The sequence below is a fragment of the Eleginops maclovinus genome, chromosome 15 (assembly GCF_036324505.1).
Source record: "Eleginops maclovinus isolate JMC-PN-2008 ecotype Puerto Natales chromosome 15, JC_Emac_rtc_rv5, whole genome shotgun sequence".
Taxonomy (NCBI): domain Eukaryota; kingdom Metazoa; phylum Chordata; class Actinopteri; order Perciformes; family Eleginopidae; genus Eleginops; species Eleginops maclovinus.
In genome coordinates, this window is record NC_086363.1 from 8,959,118 (window position 1) to 8,978,956 (window position 19,839).

The 19,839-nt window shown below is 41.5% G+C and overlaps 2 protein-coding genes across 2 annotated transcripts; one reads left to right on the forward strand and one right to left on the reverse strand.

The window, feature by feature from the left end:
• Window positions 1-54: 54 nt before the first annotated feature.
• On the reverse strand, window positions 55-19,728 carry cdc40 (cell division cycle 40 homolog (S. cerevisiae)). Its single transcript, XM_063901808.1, has 15 exons — window positions 19,511-19,728; window positions 18,977-19,063; window positions 18,300-18,429; window positions 18,117-18,209; window positions 17,869-18,008; window positions 17,641-17,737; window positions 17,306-17,445; window positions 16,431-16,505; window positions 16,126-16,171; window positions 14,415-14,516; window positions 12,958-13,073; window positions 6,724-6,857; window positions 3,104-3,180; window positions 787-931; window positions 55-619 (listed from the first exon to the last, which is right to left on the reverse strand). The coding sequence occupies exons 1-15, from the start codon at window positions 19,700-19,702 to the stop codon at window positions 442-444; spliced, it is 1,752 nt and encodes a 583-aa protein (XP_063757878.1). The 5' UTR covers window positions 19,703-19,728; the 3' UTR covers window positions 55-441.
• On the forward strand, window positions 7,843-11,149 carry LOC134876720 (E3 SUMO-protein ligase ZBED1-like). Its single transcript, XM_063901807.1, has 2 exons — window positions 7,843-8,334; window positions 9,078-11,149. Exons 1-2 carry the CDS (start codon window positions 7,969-7,971, stop codon window positions 10,752-10,754), a joined length of 2,043 nt encoding a protein of 680 aa, XP_063757877.1. The 5' UTR covers window positions 7,843-7,968; the 3' UTR covers window positions 10,755-11,149.
• Window positions 19,729-19,839: the final 111 nt, after the last annotated feature.

Here is a 19,839-nt window from a genome sequence, read left to right on the forward strand (position 1 = left end):
AATTATGGCTCAAACATTTTCTCCAAGGAACCAATGCTTCATTTTCTCAAGAAGTCAAATTTACATGTTTATTTCCAGACAGGGATGGTCGTACAATTTAAAATGAATAACCACGTATTACAAAAGATAAGCTACACAGAACATTGCAACAACAAAAAAAATCTCAAATTATATGATGGTTCGCCTCTAATATTCCGGATGCTGTAAAAACTATTTTAAAAGTATGCTCATGGTCATCTTTGTACAGATAATACATCATTTGAACTCTCACGACGGGATACAAAAATATGGTGCTACAATGAGACTGGATACCAGTCCTGTGGCTTCACTTAAGGGCGTTTACAAAATGTCCCTTTCCGTCTCTCTACAGTGAACCAGTTCTGTTCTGTCCACTATTTCCCAGAACCCCCTCCCCAAACATAAACACACTCCAGGACAGATCTAGTCCCAGAGTTTGATTTGTCCGTCCCACCCGCAGGTGATGACCTTGGAGGTTTCGTGTGGATGCCATAGTGCGCTGATGCACACTTTGTCATGAGCCTTGATCCTGTGGTAGAGCTTAGTGGTCTTCCAATCCCAAATGTTCAGCTTTCCATCGGCATCTCCTGACACCACATAGCTGGAAGAGAAAAGAGAGAGAGGATGGAAGGATTAGAACTTTGCAAAGAAAAAAACATCAGTCTTCACTTGACCTGCCAAAACCTTGGGAGTTTGATTTTAAACATTCAACTCTGTATCAGTTCAACCTTCTTATCAAACGGTATATCTGAATATAAAAAGGCTTACCTCATGTCTGGTGAGAAGTCCACTTGGCAGGCATAGCCAGCCACCATGTGGCCTTTGAAGACTTTCTTCTTGTTCAGTCGGAAGCGGTTTTGGGCCCCGAAGATCAGAATCTGGTTGTCCATGGACTGACAAGCCAGCCATTTACCTGGAGTAACAAACAAGCAAAGACCATGAAGCAACCAGCTAGTCTGAAATGGTGCCGCACACAGTATTTCACTGCACAAGATGCCCGCAAAATCAGTGAGAAAAAGGTTATATTCAAGTATTATGGTATTTGAAGTATAGTATAAGAAATGCACGGCTATATTAAGTAGGACAGCAGTTTCTGTTAGCAGTAATAACTTCAATATGCAGACACACTGAAGCTTTAAACGCTGTCGTAGCAGGTTTAAAAGTGCCTATTTGCTTGCGATTTTGTCTCATTAGCATGACTCTGCACAGCGTATGTTTAACAAGCAGCCACTGAGGAATCATGATGCTGCCTGCCACTGACTTTAATATGCACTAACCCTGGCAGTCTAACCACTCGGATTTTGTGCAAAATTAAGTAGAGTTTTTAACCTTGGTGTCAACATACCTCATGGACAGAATTCCACACAACAAAGACACAAACATTTGAGTGGATGACACTCACAAACATCATCATTTTGCCATTATTAAAACTAAAAGGTTTAGCCATTCAAGGATCAAATTTAAAAGAAGCTTTGCATCAGTGACTGCTCGGTTGAGATCTCTAGCTTTCAGGTTTCACAGCCTCAAAGCCACTACACAGTGATTAGAGGCAGCGCTTCGGTGTCAAAGCATTACACGACTCACTGCACTTCTTCAAGGAAACATGACGGAAATTATTAATGTGGTATGAGAGAGAAATCTAGTGTCGGTGTGTTTCCTCGTCTTACATCCTCCGTCACAAAACATAAATAAAAACGACAATATTTTCCACAAACGTCAAATGCAATAAATGCAGAAGAATGAAAACAACTTGGCCAATTTGAGCAGCGCACTCAAACGCTCTGTACAGATAAAACAGGATGCTGTGCCAAGGGGGGAGGCTTGGTGCCATTTAGCGTGAGAGAAAACTGAATGGTCCCCCACTGAGAACACATTCATTATTCACACGCTCCAAAGAAACAAACCATGTTGGCACAAATATGAACGCTGCTGCCCAAAGCAAAGGGAACAGACAAGGGAAAGTGTAAGGGAGAGGATGTAAGGGAGAAATCAAAGAAGGTGGAGAGGGAAGTAACAGACGAGGAGTTTGATGGTAGCTTGAGCTGATGGGAGTACAAGAGGAATTCCTGATTCAAATGAAAAATTACATTCGAAGAGGGATTAAAAGAAAGGGTTTCTGTGTCAGACGGAGGCTTCTTACATCCTCCACTCACATCTGAGGAAACTCTTTAGTTCAACTGTCCAGTAGCAACTACATTCCATTCTCCCAGTGTGTCCTATAATGCATAAAATAATGAGGTTCTGATCACAACCGTGCCCCATTCCTGTGCTGACATCTCATTTTTTCTTACGCAAGCTGCCAATTCATTGAAGAATGTACTCTTTTGAGGAAGTTCCAGGCGTTCAATAAAACTCTCCCGAAATATAGGGAATCGGTAGCCTCGCTCTGTCCAGAAGTTACCGGCACCTCTAAAGCTCACATATTAAATCTGCATATGAAAACTGCATCGTAAAATCACTAAGTTTCCAACTTTTTGGCCAGGAGCAACAGCTTCTTGGCAATCGACTCATATCACAAGAGAGAAATTGGACTTAACATAATAAAGCTTTCCTTTTGATGTTATCCTCTAATATTTACTCAAATGTCTTGAAGCCATTTTAATATTATCTTTGAATGGAGGACAGCATCTGTCCATATCAAGTTTAAACATTACCAACAGGAGCAGTATTACTTCAATACAGGCCAATCAACCGGGCCGCCTCTCTGTCACTCCTTGGTTACATGTCATTAATTGAAACTGCTGGCTGCTGTGCGCTCTACAGTTCACTCGCTCACAATAGTGTGCATTTAGGAGACTTTATAGTGTTTTAATGGAGCTCAACGGGGCTGTTTGTGACAGCTGGCGTACTCAGAGCAAACAAACACAAGATTGGAGATGAATTAGGATTACATAGTCAATATTTACCCATCATAAACGCCTGATCCTGATGACTGGTTCTGAACATTCCTCCACACATTTTCTTTTTACTCAATGACCAACTCTGACAGGTATCAATCAACTTCAATCTGGCAGTGTAAGTTTAAGTTCCCCAGAGTCCTCTGTACTGTGCCTGACAGCATCTGTGGCATGATTTGACTACTCACCGTTGGGAGACAGTGTCACAGCTGGCATGGAGTGCATGCTGGGCTCGGCGATGTACTTGAAGTCCACGGGGATGTCCCTGAAAAAAAAAAGGAACAAAGCACTGTGAGCAAACTTGAAGGTGGATTAAACACAGGATGAGAGAGCAACCTGAGCAGCCTGAAGAAAAAACGCTCAAAAGAAAAACATTTAATGACCTGGAGTTTGTTCATTTCAAATAATTATGCAGACTTCAAAATGCTCAGTGACGGAAGAGCAGCTACGGTGAAAAACAAGGGAGGATAACCATAACAGCTAACAGCATGTAAACAGCTCTGCTCTGGGAGAGATGGGAAACTTGGCTAGTTAAACGTAAGTGGTCTGCAGAAGAACTTTCACAGCTACAGTGCTGCGTGTGTCTGCTAGGATGACAGCATGACAATTTCCTCTTTTTTTTATACAGTGTTGTCACTCCGCCTAAACGTTGGGTGTTTGCATCAAGTGCTCTCTTCTCCTCCTACCGTCTGCTTTAACTAAAGCCATGTCTGAGATGAGAACAGCTTTAGCGAAAGGGATTGCACCCTATTCGCACGAGCGCACAAAGATGGGCTTTGAAGAACTTAAGAGAAGAGTTTAACGAGAAACGCAAACCCATGTTCACACAGAACACACAATTCATGCACACAGTCAGACATTAAAAAAAAGAGGCGCCTGGGTTTGTCAAATTCAATGTCAGCTAACACGCAAAGCTAAACTCGGGAAAGATAACAACGCCATCAGATCTCTTCAGAGCTCCACAAATAGCCTGTGTGAATGTTGTGAAGTCTGCAGAGAGGTGGGAGAGGAAGAAAGGAAAACACACAGCAACCATTCTAGACACTGGGGATGCTCATGAATATTAGACGCTTGATTGTTGTTTACGGTGTCAATCAAGGTGCGTTACAGCGACGACAAAAGCATTTAAAAAAAAAATCATTTCCTGTGTGAACTTTTGTTTGTGATGCATAATATCTGCAGAAAGGTTGAGGTTAAGTGTAGAAATCAGCCTGCAGGGAAAACAGAGATAGAAACAAGAAAATATCAGAGCTTCTCTTGAGATCTTTGTTTGTATGGATCAAATGCAAAAAGAGGATGTCTCAACACATAAATACTATTGACTAACGACTACAATAACATTACTTTCTTTTTAATGATCGCCACACTTTGGTATAGTCATTACTAATGAACACATATTGACATAGTGTTAATATTTGGGCTGGTTGGCAGCTTTTTTTAAATGTCAGGCCACGATGAAAGTCATTCTGGAGGGAAATACCACTCGATGACATGGCAGTTCACTTTCTGTCGAGTGTGATCTCAACTCTGTCCTCCCCTCTGCCTCTCCAGACATTTTTACAGCTTTCTGGATCCCTCTTTCCCCAAATCCATCATCATGCCAAATGTCCCTTCAAGCCCAAAGTTTCATCGCCCTCTGAGAGATGTGTTTTTGAACAAGAGCGAATTCCCCTTGTTGGCACAGTGCAGCACGTTTCCTATTGATTGTTATCCTCCCTCAACTCATACACCAACTCTTCACTCCCAGAAGATAAACGCCTGCTGCAGTTAAATTCCTCTCCCAAATAAACTTCAGTGTTTAAATGAGCATGGAATTTGAATCCCGCCTAGGCTTTTAGACTTTAGATTTGCTGCCTCACAAGATTCTATAAGCATCCGCATATCCTTACCCTGCCCCGTTCTGCTTCTCTAGAGGATACATGAGAATTTTCGGGGGAAATCTACCACTCCTATGTAGCCGCTCTCACAGGGGGGGTTAGCTGAGAGCCAGGTGGTATCCGTGGGAGAAAGAGGGACAGTAAAGCCACCCTTTGGCCGAGCACATCACTCGCCCATTTGGTCCCACGCTGCATTTAGAAAGTTCATGGGAGACCCTCCTCCTTAACAAGCTTACAGAGCAGAGCCATGGGAAGTTGTCTTTCGCTTCTTAATTGTTCTGTCCACATTTTATTCCGTCCTTCAACTCGCATTTCAGGAATTTGTGGAAAACAAAGTCTTTTGTCTACTAGTTAATCCCCATTTCCCACACTCTGCTGGAAAAGAGGAGCTGGGAAGATCTGACAACAGCGGAAAAAAAGAAGCCAAGTAAATGTTTGTCCTTGAATACCACCCTCCCTTATTCAAGAATCAAAGCTCCCCTTATCAGCTGGTTTTTAAATATTTATCGTCTTTGAGCAAAAAGCACCAGAGTTTGCTTATTAACACAGGACCCCTGGTTACTATAAGCAGTCTCTCTCATGCAATGAAAATATGTTAAAATAAATATTGGAAAGTTAGCAGCGGATATTCAAGAATGAAAAATAGTTCAAAACTTTATCTGATCTGCCAGGCACATCTGCTTTCCAATAATTGTATATGCATAACTTAATTATTTATTCAGATATGCAATTGGCAGCAAAGGCCAGGCTCCCAGGGGTCAGTGCTGGAACATTGGTACAGTACAATGAGAGCTCCAGGGGAAAAAAAGAAACTCCCAGTGCAACAGATGCATGTAAAGCAGGCACATGGAGGCCGAGACGATGACTCAGAGCAGATTACGGACACAGCTGGGGGATGCTTGGTCTGAGATACTGTCGTCGGGAGTTTTGTCGATGTCAGATCCTTTTATGAACGACTAATGAGGGGAACAGTGAGCAGAGCAAGAGGGCATCTTCAGGAGGCAGCGAGATACACTGAGGATATATAGTTTGTGATTTCAAATGTTCTAGTTGCAGAGGATAGAGAAAACACGACTTTATTTCTACCGCTTCCACTGGATTTGCACATGTGAAACCACACTAAATGTTCACTTCTAGATCGTTTTTGATAGATTCATTCTAACATTTACTTAAAAAATGTTGGTTGATGAAATTAGAAGCACTGTTTGAGGCTCCGATATTGTGCATCACTGCAAACATGAGATTCTTGTGCATGCAGTCAGAGATGTCCACAAACACTATTAAGCTGATTGGTCAGTAGTAAGCAACATTGGCTCTTGACTGATGCACATCCACACTTTTTAATATCACCTGACCAACCGAGATGTAAAAAAGAGTTAAACCAGCACACTAAGCGTTTCCTGAGCCCTCATGGTGAAACACGCAGCGGGTCATTCTCTCCCACAGTCACTGAAAAGTGCAAATTAGGCATAATTCTGCCAACACCACTTTACTTTGTTAGGACAAAATAGTTCGAGGTAAGTGCTTGTAAAACGCTGAGCTCTCGATTTGTGAGGAGTCTACATTAGCAAGCGTCTGCCAGCTCCATTAATATCTTTCAGACAAAGCACAAATCGCATAGAAAAAAAACAATCACATATTTAGCGTGAAACAGACTCATCGATGCGAGGGAGAAAGGAGGGGGCGAGACGGTGAAACATCAGAAGCAAATGTTTAACAACAGAGCCATTTCAGATTCTAAGTAATTTAATTATTAAGACTTAATGAACAAAATGTTCTAAAGACAAGAGAGCATTGTGCGTTTCATTACAGCTTCAAGGACCTTTTCACCCTTTTTTCAGGGTGTTCCTGTATCTGATTCCCCCCCCCCCCCATTCATCCACTTCCTTCATCATGTGTGAACCCATTTCCAGCTTGCAGTCTGTACTTACCACTCCCAAACTCGAAGACTCTTATCGTCTGACGTGCTGACAAAGCGGCGGTTCTCATCCACAAAGGTGATGGTGTTGACTGCTCCCAGGTGACGGTCGTACTCCTGAACCACCTCATTTGTCCTGATGTCCCACTGCCAGAGGCGCAGAGAGCAAAACAGAGAGAGAGAGAAGGTAAACACATTAATCCATGCAAGTCCAAACCTAGTAGTTTCTTAAAGTGGGTTCTTTTCTTTTCCTACTGTGGTGACACATCTTATAGCGGGGCTGTGGGGGACTAACAGTGCTAATGCAGTGAAATGGTTTAACTGCAGTGCTATGATGTAAGCTATCAAACATATCTACATCTTTTTGGGGAACACATTATAAACACCAGACATGTGGACTCGAGTCACATGACTTGGACTCGAGTCATGATTTTAATGACTTCAGACTTGACTTGATCAAATTCGGCATGACTTACGACTCGACTTGGACTTGAATACTATTAACTCGAGACTTGACTCGGACTTTGCCTCTTTTACTTGTAATGACTTGACATGCCTCGAGTCAAAAGCTAAATTTCCTGATCATGGACATCCTTCCCTGCAATGCGAACCTGCGAAGCCCCAAAGACCGCAAAGTGAGAGAGCCGGCAGGCAAGTGCGAGCAATGCAATCATGTGGTGGATTTTGGCCTTTTTGGATTGGATCAGGGACCTAACCAGCGTGATTGGATAATCCCCGGGTTTCCCCTCATTAATATTCACGATTTCCCCGGATTTCATCTACGGAAAAGATGCAATTGTGCCACGGAAGGGAAGCCTAGTCGAGAGCTGTCCGTCTGGTCTGCGTCTCTCTCAGTTGCAATTGGCAGGTTTAAGATCCAGATTAGGTTCATGGTTGTGAATTATCTATGTAAATCGACTCTATAGATAACACGTTCATTCTACATGTTGAATGATGATAGCGTAATACAAATATAGGCTATACATACAATGACAAAACTGCCGTGGGCGATATGTTATCCGTATCCTTTGTTAAAATTAATGTTCAATAGCTCTATGCCAATGGGAACAACAGAACGTGCGCATTACATATGGACCAATGCGACACGTTCATTACGGCCGTGGACTAGTGTTGCACGATGTACCGATACTTCAAAAGCACCGCGATTCTTGGAAATTAAAAATGTCACGATTCCTAAATTTATTAGTATCGATACTTCTAGAATGTCCGTGTTCCATATTTGTAAGAGACATATTTCATGTTGGTGTGTGCAACGCACGCTCGAGTGCCTCCCTATGGACGTCCGTGTTTTTTCTCCTCACGCACGCAGCAAGAGGCTGCACTGCTGCTGTCATTTAACAAACACTACAGAGAGATGGCTGCATGTGCGAGTGATACTGTGGCCGCCGGTCCACGGCTGGTTGATAAAGATGACGCGAGGAGTGAGATATGGAGGTACTTTGCCTACCTTGCTGACAGTGAGGGCAAAGCTACCGATATGTCGAGACCTGTTTGTCGTAAGTGCTACAAACAATTGCAAACTAAGGGAGCCAACACCTCGAACCTGGCGAAACACTTGGCCGACAAGCACGCCGAGTTGCACAAGGAGTTTAAAGACCGACAGGTTAGTATGTGAAATATAACATGTATCATCACGTTCATGAACTTCATGCCCTTAAAACAAGTCAAATGAGAAGGCTATAGTTTATTTTGTGACAAGTCACTGTTTTGCACCACCGTAGTTTGACCAGGCTATCTACAGAAATAGCAGGCTAACTATGGGCATTATCCTCATGGCTAACCACAATAGCCTGCCTAACGCTAGTTCAGCATCTTTCTTTGAAAACGCAACTTTCATAGATGACGTAAATAATTCGCAAGCTGCTAAAATAAAGCATACAAAACATCAGCTAAAATGATCTATAGCCTTTATTAGCCTATATGATAAAAATCACAGCATGTGCATGTTTGTCAGTGATTTATTTAGCCTGTATTGGGTTACAGCATTTAAAGAGCATGAACCTGCTGTACGCAAAGGAGGTGTAGGCCTATATGAAACCTTTGCCTTGTAAGAAATTATGGACTCAAATATAAAGTTAACCATCAAAGAAATCAGACATTGAAGTACAGGAAACGCCTATATTAATCCATGTCACAGTTTAAACAACATTAGGTTAACTCATTATATCCTATGAATAATGGTAATGTTATGGTTAAGTGAATGTTAGCAATTATCACTACCACTGCATAGAGATGTTAAGTTAGTCACAAGTTATTGTTACTATCACACATAAACTATTTAGGTCCTCCGTTATGACACATTTATCACCATCATATTTTAAATATTTCCATTTTCTTCTGCTACAGCGGTCTGCAGCTATGGGCTCTGGAAGAGCAACTCCTCAAAGGCAGCAGCCAACCCAGCAGCCAACCCTCCAAGCTATGTTTGAGCAGCACAACAAGTACCCCAGGGAGTCCAAGGAGGTAAAACGGCTTAACAGGGCAGTAGCAGAATTCATCTGTCTGGATCAAGTGCCAGTTTATATAGTGGAAAAAGCTGGGTTTAGAAACCTTATGCAAAATCTCGACAAAAGGTATGACGTCCCATCCAGGAATTTTTTCATGTACAATGAAATTCCCAAGATGTACAATGAAACAAGAGCGATAATCAGTGCCCAACTTAGTCACACACCGAATACATTTTTCTCCTGCACCACTGATCTCTGGACCAGCAGAACTGTGGACACTTACATGGCAGTAACACTCCAGTTCATTACACAGTCCTGGGAGATGCAGTCCTGGTGTTTAGGGTGCTCTGCATTGTATTCTGATCACACAGCCGACACTCTAAAGGAAACCCTGGAGGAAATTATCACAGATTCCTGGGGGCTAGACATGGCCAATATGGCTGGAATGACAACAGATAATGCGTCAAACAACCGCAAAGCTTTCAGTGAATACACCTGGATACCCTGTTTCGGGCACAATCTGCATTTGGCAGTGAACAAAGCCATAGATATTGATCGTGTGGCAAGCTGTCTGTCCAGGCTCCGTAAGACTGTGTCAGGCTTCTCCAGATCAAACAAGATGTCTAGACTGTTCAAAGACAAACAAAAGTCTTTAAAACTGCCACAACATACATTAATCCATGATGAGCCCACCCGATGGGGTTCCACCTATGACATGGTGGAACGATTTTGTGAGCAGCAGCAAGCTGTCTCTGCGGTTCTGGCTGAGGACCGGAAGAAGTGGCACCTGATGCCCAGAGACACAGACATGACCACTATAGAAATAGTGAGGGATGTCTTGGCTCCACTCAGTGACTTCACTGATGCCCTGAGTGGAGAGAAAGAAACCACCATATCATCAGTCCTGCCACTGATGTGGAAAATCAAAGCCTGCCTAATAGAAGAGGAAGGCGACCGCCCCTTGGCCATAGAAATGAAGAACAAAATTAGAGGAGATTTTGAGAAAAGGTACAATGACCACAACCTGCAGATGACCCTAAACACCTCTACGTTCCTTGATCCGAGATTTAAAGATACTTTTGTAACAATGGAGGAGGATATCAAGAGGGAGCTGCTCCTTAAATCTGAGGCCGTTCAGCTTCCACCCCACAGTCCAGTGGACCCTAGAGGAACAGGTGCTGCACCAAAGAGGAATAAGAGAGACTTAAAAAGTTTGCTCTGCACCATAACCACAGAGAAGAAAGGGGCAGATAATTCTGAAACGAGGCACCATTCTCCCACACCTGCAACACCCACAGATAGACGACTAAATGTTGAGTTTCTTGAATACAAACAATTGAGAGAAATCAGCCCTGCAGAGGATCCCCTGGCCTGGTGGAGTCAACATGAGGCACAACTGCCCATCCTGGCACACTTTGCAAAGAACTATCTTTGCATTGCAGCATCAAGTTGTGCTTCAGAGCGAGTCTTCAGCACATCTGGAAATATCTGTAGCCCAAGACGTTCCAGGCTGACTGAAGAACATTTAGACATGCTAGTGTTCTTGGCCAAGAACTTAAATAAGTGTAAGAAATGAATATCTGCTGGCCATTCTAGGGCTAATGCTCTTAAGAGACTCAGTTTTGAGTATAAGAGATGCTGCAGCTAAATTGTATTTGTTTTTTTAAACTCAGTTGTGAGTATAAGAGATAATGCAGCTACATTTTATTTGTTTTTTTAAATTGAATGCCATTGCTTTAATTTGTTATTTATGTTTATTACTGGTAACGCTTGTGTTTCTTATGACTGAGATAATGCTGCTAAATTTATTTATTTTTTTACCTTGAGTGTCATTGCTCTAATTTATTTTTTATATTTTGATATTTCATATTTTGTTCAAATGTTTAATATATCTGCTGTTCATATGTTCATTTATTAGTGTGTTATGATAAGAATGTTGCCCCAGTTTTAAAATAAAGCACATCAATGATATTTGAGAGTGTTTCTCCCTTTTCAGGAAAAGTATCGAAAAAGTATCGGAATCGCAATTCTTGACTTGGTATCGGTATCGAAACAATAATTTTGGTATCGTGACAACACTACCGTGGACCGATAAACACTCAGTACCGTACGCACACCAACCGGCATTTGCGTGTTTAACACCGTGTTTAACACTGGCGTTACCGCCGCTTAACTTAAATAATGAAGAACTGCTTTTAATTACGACTTGGCCGAGATCTTAACGTGCTGTTCATGCGTTTCCCATGAATAGCCTACTACTATAACTCGGAGCGGAGCAGGATATAATGCGCATGTGCGACGTTGCTAGGCAACGTGTACAAAGGCTGGGGGGGTGGGGGGGGGATGCCCCCAGACCCCCCAGACCCCCCTACAACGGTTTAGTTTGTCACCTTTTTCAGCCCTTCTGAGTTTGCAGGTATGTACACAAATAACTAAGATTAGGGAGGTGTACTCTGTCTCTCTCTCTGTCTGTCTGTCTCTCAAGCGCCTACCCCCAGCACCTTTCATTGTGTGTAGTCATGCTGCTTAATTGTTATGCAGATTAAACATTGTTTTATTGAAATATTAGGTTTCTTTGTGATTTAAGCAAAATGTTGACCTACTGTAACTGGCATCCACTGAAGCATCAATGCCAGTTACATGCATCCACACAGTCCATGCCTCACTAGTCAAGGCGCTTTACCAACTTTAGGATGACAGTGGTGCCTTCCGTGCTCATACATTTCTAACCCACCATTCACACACAATACTTTGAAGGTCTTTGGGCGCATGCGTATATACAGATATATAAAATATATGCATAGTTTAATCTGTATGTATAAAAAAATACTGAAGATTAGGTTGATATGTTGAAATTGTGTGATCGTTAGTCTGATAATGGCATTATTAAGTGAAGAGTACATGATGACTTGTTCAGGACTCGAAGAAGCTTGGGACTTGGACTTGGACTCGACTTGGCTTTGGTGTTACTTGGACTTGGACTCGACTTGCCCTTCTCTGTCTTTACTTGGGACTTGACTTGGACTTGACTGCTGAGACTTGGGACTTACTTGGGACTTGCCAAACAGTGACTTGGTCCCACCTCTGATAAACACCCATTAAAATTGAAGGAGAGCCACACAGGAACGTCCTCCAGGCAACAACTGAATTGGATGCATTGATGTCCAAACATATTTTATATCCAATTTTAATTCTGCTCTGTTTTTTAAGATCATAGCCTTCGGGGGATCACTGGAGCCGCCATCTGTTCTGAAAACCCCGAAGAGAGCTGCTTGATTTAATAATAACCCTGAATACGTGCCAGATATCGTGATAATGACTTCTGTTCATCTGAGCAGCAACGGGACGAGCCTTGTGCTTTTTACGTCAACATTTATATTCAATTAAAGATGCAGCTCAGAGTATGTTAGTTAATCCCAAACTGCATGACTATGAATTGTCAAATCAGACAACAAGCTTTTGACATAAAACCCCAAATGTTCTTTAGAGGTTCAGGGTAACGTGTTCTTAAAACCTAATAGTATGATATTACAGTAATGGATTTCCTACTATTATCACCAGTTGGTCCCCTTTGCCTCTTCCACCCTAATGCTACCCATGATTAATGACCTGCTGCAGTCCTGGTTGCCACTGAAACCCCGACACACACTCACACAGGTTTGGAGTCTATTTCATGCTTCTGTGGGCGCAGGGCTACACATAGAAATTCTACATGCATCTGCTTGGTCAACTGGGAAATACGCTTGAAGTGATGTTGGGAGCAGAATTGAATATTTTACCTGCACAATCTTCTTATCTGACATGCCGGCCACAAAGAGATTCTGTTTGTCCTCGTCTGGGTTGAACTTGACGCAGTACGGTACCTTTCTGTTGGTGAAGCGAGAGATACACTGGCCTGTGGAGGGAGGAAAAAATACATTCTCAGTGGCTTTTCAGAGAGATACACTCAAGTTGTTTGAATGTGAGGACACAGGCGTGTGTTCAGCCACAGCTCAGCAGCAACACGGACATTTCAGTGTTTCTTTGCGTTGATTCAGCTGAGGTGCAACACCACATGAGCGATGCTACCTCCACTGCTGGAGAAGAGGGAACAGATAATTGACTGCAACACAAAGAGGCCTTTAAAAGACAGGAATAGAGGCTTTTCACCAACATCATTTCTGTATCACATCCATTGTTTAACTGCAAATGGGACACATGTTAACGCTAGAAACATCTCAAGCAGCACTGCTATGTACAGCTGCAGGAAAGAAGCAACCTTGTACTGAACCAACCGTCACAATCAGTCTTTAAAATGAACTTATTATGCAGTTACAAAGTATTACAACGATGTGGCTTTTAATCCCGTTGATAACAAGTGGGGGATTTAACTCTTTTCCGCCCTCTGCTGGATTGGCAGTCTTGAGTTGAGTTGGGTGGGAACTGAGATGGATGATGCAGTTGGGGGAAATGTGACCCCAGGGACACTACAGGTTGTTATCAATGGACAAAAAGTAGGTCACTTTCTCCTCTGTATTAACAGCAATATATATAGATAACAGGTCGAGAAATGAAAATAATCCTTGGTCTATTAGATTCCAAGGTCCAGTTATATCCTTACATGTCTTATTTTGTCAGTCCCAAACCCAAGGATAATAAACATATGATTCAAATTGAAAACAGCAGGATATGTCCATATTTAATGACTGAAAAAAGCATTTCAGCCATTTTTTGCACCAAGAAAGTGAAGAAATCATTGCAGCTCTAGTTTAACATCACTTAAGACACAGCAAGCAGCAAGTTCACAAATCTCAGGAGCTGGAATTAGGGATTTTTTTTGTATTTTTGCCTGACAAATTAGTTTAAACTGATTAAAAACTTACCAAATAGGAAACCGTGTAATTTAATGGTCTGTGTAAACAGCGAATGAGTTGCAAACTGGCCTTCTAGAAACACTCGGGCAGAGAAATGTTCAATCACACAGTAACAGAAGCAGAAGATTATCTGGTGGGTTGTGAGAACAAGGCTATGTAAGATTGTGCTGCAGATGTCCTTCCCTATACAATATCTGTCCCCGAGATTGCATTTTTTCCACAGAATATTCATGGTTGGATACTGAAAACCTTCACGAGAAGATTGAATGGACTCGCTCTTTAAGTCAGATGTTTATGTGGAGTTCATCCCCCTTGAATCAATTCCTTTTGAATCTCGGCAACAGGAGGTGGTGAGAATAACAACTAAAGAGTGGCACACCTACCTGTTTCAGTGTCCCAGAGTTTCAGGTGGCGATCGTAGGCAGCGCTGAGGAACTTGGTTCCAGTGTTGTTGTAGCAAATGTCTCGCACTGCTTTGCTGTGGCCTAACATGAGCAGGAGAAATGTAAACATATATTACATTCAAATAAATAAATATATGCTAGACAAATCCACTATGTTCCGTACTCTTGTTATCGCATAACTCTGCCGCCTTGCTTTTATATCCGATTCATTTGGGGGATGGGAAATCTGGTGAAGGGAAATAAGGGAGGCACAGAATGAAAGATGATGTAGGCTGTGGAAGACGAGGGGAAGGGAATCTTTAAATGAGCTTTGAGAGCAAAAGAAATGCCATGCTCCATCTGTCTTTTCCATTGTTCTACACCTTCTCCTATTCTCCTCCTAATCCCCGTCTATGAAACCTCTTTGGCTTTTTCCTCAGGCAGTGCAGGTGATGCGAGGTCCCTGGGGGCTCAGGGTGCAGGCGGCTTCCTTTTTAAATAACTGCTTTTATCAGGGCTACACTGTTTCCACAGCGATAACAGAGCCCACTGAGGCCAAGTGCCTGCCTGCTTACTTCCCAGCAAACCAAAGAGGCACTGCAGAAAAAGCCTTGTTGTGCGCGAGTGGGGAGAGGAAACAAATGTAGATGAACTACTGAAGGCAGGGCACACATGTCAATACCCTTTGTCCCACACTGCCTTCAGACCTACCTGCCTATGCACTTTCATTCATGCACATCCCCTCACTCACGTATACTCTACTGTTCTTTCTGAGTTGATAATACAGACAAGCTACAAGAGTGTGAGGTTCAATAACAGCTGCACTGCAATTGCAAGACATTTGAGAGAAATTTCTAACACTTTTTTTTTTTAATGATGGAAACTCCATATTGTTAACAAAAAGGTGTACTTTCTAAAGATCTGAAAGACGCCCAAATACATAAAATCAAAGAAATAAAATTGAGTTGAAAACTTCAGAGAGAACAAACAGAATTATTCATTAAACTGTTGTAAAAAATGAATATACCAGACAGCTGATGATTAAAGTGAAAACCTAATGTGCTCTTCACAACCAAGCTGTTCACTTTTAACACATTGCTGGAAAAAAAGCAATCAGCATCATCATGCACATCTCTACTGCTCCCCCAGCACACAACACCCCCACCCCCAGTCTGTCACTGTCAGTTTATTAACCCCTAAACTGTGCCGCTCTTCCTGTATGCCAGCTCCTCTCCGTGTCTTGTGCCCCCCCCCCCATTCCCCACAGCCCTCGTGCTGCTGAATTATGCATTTTCTCTGAAGGAGCTGACAAGCAGAACCATGGTTGAAAACAATCTCTATGCAGACAGTGTGCCGTCTCTTGGAACAGTGTTAAGAGTGACCTGCACACATTACCTGAAAGCCCCCAGACCCCATCTACTCAACCCCATCCAAAAAATATCCCTTCACTTTCTGTCAGCAGACGTGGCTTTAGTGTTCCAGTAATGATGAGCTCTCTTTCTGTCATTGCTGTGTACTTCCCTGTCAGCATTTCAGACTTCAAACATAGTTCATGTCATCATCTTCTCTAATGATCTATTGTTTATTATTTAAGTTTATACATCTCTTTATTCAAATTAGTGAATTTCATATTGCTCTGTTAACAGCTCATACAAATAATCATCAACTATAGAAATGAGAGTTTACCAAATCAGAATGTAAGCACACTTACCAATAAATGTCCGTACACACCTCCTCTCGCCGTACACTTCCCACAACTGTGAAGAAAAAGAGATAAAAACAAGAAGTGAACACACATATAATTAAATCAGCAGAACTAATATGCATCACCGGTGAATTCAGATCAGCTATAAACCTTATAAAAGCAATACAGTACAACAAATAGTGCTGGACTGAAAATGATACCAGTAAATCCTGAAAATGATTTAACTGCATCATTGAAACACAGACTGAGAATGTGTATATTCATTTTAAGGTTCAGAGATGTTCATATAATGTAGGAATGTGATTATTTACCTTGATCTTACAGTCCATGGAGGACGAGAGCAGAAGATGACCAGAGCTAGGAAATAGTCTGATGGCACTGACACCCTGTACAAAAAAGGACACATGGAATCATGAGTATGCTACTCTAACTACTCTTTACATCAGTGTGACATGTAATCAGCTCCTACAGGAGACATTATTAGTTGAATCATAATATCCAGTGCTGGTAGAGAGTGTGTGCAGAAGGTACGGCTCCATAATAGTCATAGAATTTATGAAAACTTCCAAGTTACCAAACTTTCCCCAAAAAATATCACAAAACTTTGGTGACACCGTACGGGCCATCCTCCGTCTATTATCTCGACATCAGCACATCCAGGCGCTTATTACCTTTTCCTTACGCTCTTGTGTTTCAAATTAGACTGTGAAGGCTGTAACTTCCTGAACAAAGCGAATAGGAGCCCATTTAAAACTTGAGTGAGTTCTCTCTCCCTGAAGCACACTGGCAGATCTGACACTTGAATCAGATCTCTCTAGGAATAACGCAGTGTTTAATCTTATATTTGAATTATAATGACTGTGTTTTGAAAGAAACACAATGGGTATGTCAGGGACAAATTTCTCATATATGGCTTTGTTATCATGTGATTCAAAAGTACCCAGGAGAATTTTACTGCCTGCCTCATTCATTCATACACAGACTGCATAATGCTATTTCTCTCTATGTATGCAGACACCTGTCGGACACGGCTATCATTTCACTTTTCAGAATCATTTTTAACACTTATCTTTACTAAAGCTTGCTTTGAGAATACTTATGATTGCAAAGTTTATTAAGTGGTACACAAACAAGCAATTAATGTACACAAAGACACACCGAATGATCTTTGCCACTTCACACTGACCTTGGTGTGTCCGGACCAGACATGAATCTGTTTCTTAGGCAGATAACATTTGTCCGGAGCCTCTGAAGAACGCAGGTTGATGCCCACATCCTGTGGGACATGGAGATAGGATCTGCCCTGGTAATCATACATTTCTTTAACTGGAGGGGGAGAACAAAAAGAGACAACATTGAGTTAAAAAAAAACAATCCTGGAGCATTTGGATACAAGTTTTAAAGGAGGCTGACTCTAAGGTGTGCTTATTTAACAAGAAGTCTTATAAAACTTAAAGGAAATGTTAAAATCTATAATGTTAAGTGGGCAAACTTTATCTGCCAAGAAAGATTGTCCAGTACCGTGGAGAACGGTTTTCTCTTCAGCAGGAGCTTCTTCCTCGTTCCTTCCCTTCTTCTGCCTCTTGGCTGTGATCTCATCCAGCTCTTTCTGCTCTTCCTGTAAAAAAACAAAACAATTCACAATTTAATATTTACCATAACGATTTCTTATGGGAGACAGTACTGAAGAAAGACGGTGCCAATTTAACTCATATTCTCAAATGTGCGTTTGGTTAAACAAAGCATTACCTCTGATGGTTTGGCCCCGTCTTTCTCATCAATATATTTCGCCCATGGTCCAAGGAACTCTTCGATTTCTCCTGCATCTCCACCTTTTATCTTTTTCCTTTTCTCTGACTTCTTCGTTCCACTCTCAAACACAGTGAGCCCTGGGGGAAGAGACACAACACACTATAATTATTAAACTATTCAAACAATACTTTATGCATGATAACAAATGAACACTTTACAAATAAAGTGAGATTTAAAATAAGTACCTTTATTTTTCTCAGCCTCATCCACTGCTCCGATGTAGCTATTAGTGATGGCAGTAACCTGGTGTGTTTCAACAGATGGATCTAAAGCATAACCTATGGATAGAGAGGGGACACGGTCATTCAAATTCAGGGTCAATACATTGACTGCATAATTTAAAGCACAGAGGTCATAGATTAGCTTACCAAAGGTGGAGAAGGTCCTCCTTTGCGATTCAAACATAAAGTCGTTGAGGTGAGCAGGTTCTGCATAGCCAGATAACATGTTCCTGGGAGCAGACATCTGCTGGCTCTTAAATGGGTTCATTGGCCCAAACTGAGAGAAATAAATACAACATCATTAATAACACAACCTTTTTACTAATGGACACTCAAAAGAAACTTCAATTTCAACATGGCCCCAATGTTTGATACATTTCTAAGCAATACTTCAATTCCAACAGACTAATTAAGCATATTTTACAAGGATCAAGAAATAAGTAGAGCACTACATTGATTCCAATGAGAAATTGCAGCATCAAACAGAAGAGATAATGATAATGGAGGAGATAGGTTAGAAAATAAACAAGGTAATAGTTGTAAATAATAACAAACTAACAGGTGTGGCATAACCACAGTCATTGATTTGAATCAGAAATGACTTATTTGTGAGATATTTAAAGTATTAGAACTGCTTGATATTATCACATATAATTATTATTTTGGATATAATAGTGTCAAACTGGTAGAAGCATTTATCAGTTGTTTCTCAGAGAAAAACACGTATCGAAATCTATACAAGAAACAAAATGTCTATGTCTAGAATATTATTCTAGTGCACTTGACCTATCCCAAGATGTCCTTTACTAATTTCCAAAACGTACCTCTGGTGCAAACATGGTTTCATATGTCGGGTTAAACGTGACTTCTTTCAATGCAGGGTCCAGGTGTGTTCCAGTCTCAACCGCTTCCTGAAGAGAAGATGTACAAACTCAATCTCACTGTTTGAATATTTATCATGACACACAAATCCACTTCAGAAAAATGATGGTCGTATTGGTATAACATGCATTAACCATCTTTTTAAAAGTTTCCCTGTTGAACCAGCTGTGGAAAAATACATAAAGCCATTTCAAAAATGTCATATTTATGAATGAACACAGTAAATCGGTACAACGTTATACGAACAAACAATCATTCTGCTCTACCCCTAAACTTTCCCGCTAACCGCTGCTAGTTTTATACCGTGACGTTTACAATATATAACTCCACACAGTAGTTATTCAACAACTATCTTTCGTTATAAATCGATACCGTTTTTCTCATTATTATATGTAGTTATTGTGTGATTTATAGTAGCTAACTTTAACAAACTAATTACAACGTTAAGCTAACGTTAGCTAGCTTTGTTAGCTCACCTTAACGGCGACCTCGGGAGCGAGATCGAGAACAGCCACAGACATTGTGGGTGCAGACTTGAGAGGTTTAAGGTGAGCCGTGGCGTCCGGGTCCACTGGTTCCACTTTCTCAACACCAGAACTTGACTCCGACTCATTTTCTGAATCAGAATCGCTACCGTACGAAACGAGGGAAGCTACGGTGGCAGACATCTTGGATGTTGTGAATTCGCCGGAAGCAGATGGGCGGTACTTCCGTTGTGAAAAAACACGTTATTTTTGTATTTTAACATGTGACATTTAGACAAAAAAGAACACTTAACTTTACTATTTATAAAATGCTACATTCA

What these genes read in the sequence shown, in the direction of transcription:
- LOC134876720 (XM_063901807.1), top strand. Translation starts at nt 7,969, where the DNA reads ATGTTGGTGTGTGCAACGCACGCTCGAGTGCCTCCCTATGGACGTCCG. An exon ending in AGGAGTTTAAAGACCGACAG is followed by an intron (nt 8,335 to 9,077) that starts GTTAGTATGTGA and finishes CTTCTGCTACAG; the next exon opens with CGGTCTGCAGCTATGGGCTC.
- cdc40 (XM_063901808.1), bottom strand. Translation starts at nt 19,702, where the DNA reads ATGTCTGCCACCGTAGCTTCCCTCGTTTCGTACGGTAGCGATTCTGAT. An exon ending in AGAGAAAACCGTTCTCCACG is followed by an intron (nt 17,446 to 17,640) that starts GTACTGGACAAT and finishes CTCCCCCTCCAG; the next exon opens with TTAAAGAAATGTATGATTAC. An exon ending in TCTGGTCCGGACACACCAAG is followed by an intron (nt 16,506 to 17,305) that starts GTCAGTGTGAAG and finishes TTTTTTGTACAG; the next exon opens with GGTGTCAGTGCCATCAGACT.